The sequence below is a fragment of the Mycothermus thermophilus genome (genome assembly GCF_041956435.1).
Source record: "Mycothermus thermophilus strain CBS 625.91 unplaced genomic scaffold VTJ04scaffold_17, whole genome shotgun sequence".
NCBI classification, from domain to species: Eukaryota; Fungi; Ascomycota; class Sordariomycetes; order Sordariales; family Chaetomiaceae; genus Mycothermus; species Mycothermus thermophilus.
The window spans coordinates 1-2,862 of NW_027191443.1; the positions used below are offsets into that span (position 1 = coordinate 1).

Consider the following 2,862-nt stretch of genomic DNA (forward strand, 5'->3'; position numbering starts at 1 on the left):
TTCCTTCCTTCCTTCCTTTCTTTCTTTCTTTCTTTCCTTCTTAAAAAAAAGTGTTGATTATTGTCTTGTTGTTGGGGTAATGGTCAGGTGATGTAATAGCAGCCATTAGGGCCTGTGGTCTGTGTGGTTTGATGTCCCCAGTGTCCGACAATATATTTTGAGATGGATGGATAAGGGAAACTTCCACGTTTGCAAACATAAGCTGTTGTCCTCGACACTGTCGTTGCGTGTGGACTTGCTTCTAGCCTCAACTGTGTGCCACGGCATTTGGATGAGTCAGGTGTGCGTGGAGGATCGTCATGACGCCTTCCAACGAACGAATGCTCTTGTTCCAAACCATCTCGCAGCCAGGAGCGACCTGAAGAGCTTCAAGCAGGAGCCCGCTTCCCTTTTAGCACCTCCCTTCTCCTGGGACTATCGGACTCTTCTCGTCCTGATGTTAGTTCTCGACCGCTACTTGTTCACATTGCATGCTGTTTTGAAACGCCGGTCATCATTTAGCTCACTTGATCCCACATGATATTGCATCAGATAATGCGATATGGATATACTTCGCAGAGCCAAACTTGTCCCAAGAGTGGGAGATGAGCCAGCGGGACAGCAACAGGAAGAACGCCGCAAAATGCCGTGGACCTTGCTACTCCCGGCCATGGCGTGCGGCGCGGGCCTGTTTTCAGATGGCTATATCAACAACGCACGTCCCAATTCACCCCCAATATCTCCCTGCATGTCCAAGCCGGGTCACTGACAATGCCCGGAACCCAGGTCATCGGCTCCGTTGTCACGATCCTCACCCTTCTGTACGGCGACGTTTAGACATCGTCCACCGCCAAACACAGCTTGGGCAGTATTGCCTTCGCCGGTACAGTTATTGGCCAGTTGTTTTTCGGATACTTGTCAGTGACGACTTTCTGGGGACTTGGAAGTTTGGGCTTGTGGTCGAAATGTACCGCAGAAAGCTGACAGCTGCAGCATATCGGACAAATGGTCGCGCATGAACTCGCTCCTGGCATCCACGGCAATCCTGGTCATCTTCACAATCCTTTCGGCTGGCTCCTACTACCCCGGAAATGTCTTCATCATGTTTAATATGCTAACTGCCTGGCGTTTCTTTGTACAGTTACCCCTGGCTCCCCCTCTCCTGGACTTCTGTTGCTGTTGGCCTGTCCAGAAACTGACGCACTATGATATGCTACAGGTGGGCATCGGAATTGGTGGTGAATACCCAGCGGGAAGTGTTGGATGCGCTGAATCTACCGGAAACCTCAAGTCCGGAACGCGGAATACTTGGTTTATCCTCTTCACCAACACCATGATCAACTAGGTCTGTATAACGCGTTGGCCCGCGGGTTCCTAGCTAACGATATCCTGATGTAGGGTTTCGTCTTCGGTGCGTTTGTCCCTTACGTTGTCTCAGCGGCATGTCGCAACCAACATCTGAGTACCATCTGGCGCACTAGCCTCGGAATCGGGGCCATATTTCCGACTGTGCTGTTGGTGTTGCGCATCTTCGTTCAAGAACCGGAACCGTTTCAGAAACACTCGATGAAGCATACGAAAACGCCGTACCGGCTTGTTCTTCGGTTCTACGGACTCAGGGTACTGGTTGTGAGCCTCATTTGGTTCATATACGATGTGAGCCATCATCTCCTCAACGGACATCATGCTCGTTTCACGCCGTTGTGCTGACCACATTTCACCTTCAGTTCTCGGCATATTCCTTCAGCATCTACTCCTCCACCATCCTCGCCAGCCTCTTGCGTACCTCCGACCCTTCCCCGTCCCCTCCCCTCACCACGATCTTCGGATGGAACACGGTCCTCAACCTCTTTTACATCCCCGGCTCGCTCCTCGGCGCGCCACTCTCTGACCTCCTGGGTCCTCGCATCGCCCTCGCCGGCGGGGCTCTGCTCCAAGCTGCCACCGGCTTTGCCATCTCAGCACGGTATGCCGATCTCGCTGCCCCAGGGCGCATTGCTGTCTTTGCCATTGCTTACGGCATTTTCCTTTCCCTGGGGGAGCTCGGTCCTGGGAACAACATTGGCCTGGTCGCCTCCATGAGCTTCGCAACAGGAGTGCGAGGGCAGTGCTACGGCGTGGCTTCTGCCATGGGCAAGGTAGGCGCGTTTGTCGGGACATTGGCGTTTCCGTACATCGCGGCAGCGGGGAAGAGAAATGGAAACTCGGTCGGGGCGGCGCAGTACCCATTCTGGGTGGCCAGCGGCATGTGCGTGCTGGCGGCGGGCTTTGTGCTGGTAGGGTTGCCGGCGAGGATTGGAAAGGACACGGTGGAGATGGAGGATGAGAGGTTCAGGGCGTTTTTGGAAGAGAATGGGTTTGATACGCGGAAGATGGGGTCGAGGAAAGGCAGAAAGGAGAGGTTTCGCCAGGGAATTGAGATCTGGCTTGAGAGTCTTCCAAGGAATAGGACTGAAGGTGGCAGTACAGCAAAGGAAGAGTGAACAAAGGGAGCGGAGGAAGAAGATAAAGGAAGTTTGAATGGGGGAAGCTGAAAGTTATGCATCCTGTACACCGACTTCACGAAGTAAGCATGAAATTAGGTGTCAATTGTCTACCTACTTATCTGAGATGTATATGTAAGGTCCCACCCCTTTCTTAGCACGAAGTACCAAGCGAAAAGTTACGTCAAGATGGATGTTACAAGTAGTGCCCTGCTGATGAACCAGACGAGTAGAGGGTTTCGCCGATGGTTCCGGCTTTTGGCTTATTCTGAAGATCCTCGACTCTGCTGCCCAGAATTGAGAAGTCCAGGTGATAAAGAAGGAAAAGAGAAGAAAGGAAAGAAGAAAGGAAAGAAAAAAAAAGAAAGGAAAGAAAAAAAAGAAAGGAAAGAAAAAAAAG

At 52.0% G+C, this 2,862-nt stretch overlaps 2 protein-coding genes across 2 annotated transcripts; both read left to right on the forward strand.

The window, feature by feature from the left end:
* Positions 1–622: 622 nt before the first annotated feature.
* VTJ04DRAFT_2118 (uncharacterized protein) lies at positions 623–1,324 on the forward strand (the record flags this gene model as incomplete). The annotated part of the gene is made up of 5 exons (XM_069359872.1): positions 623–694; positions 766–800; positions 849–896; positions 973–1,114; positions 1,199–1,324. 5 exons carry the CDS (start codon positions 623–625, stop codon positions 1,322–1,324), a joined length of 423 nt encoding a protein of 140 aa, XP_069213801.1.
* A 221-nt stretch (positions 1,325–1,545) lies between these two features.
* On the forward strand, positions 1,546–2,462 carry VTJ04DRAFT_2119 (uncharacterized protein; the record flags this gene model as incomplete). Its single annotated transcript, XM_069359873.1, has 2 exons — positions 1,546–1,635; positions 1,707–2,462. 2 exons carry the CDS (start codon positions 1,546–1,548, stop codon positions 2,460–2,462), a joined length of 846 nt encoding a protein of 281 aa, XP_069213802.1.
* Positions 2,463–2,862: the final 400 nt, after the last annotated feature.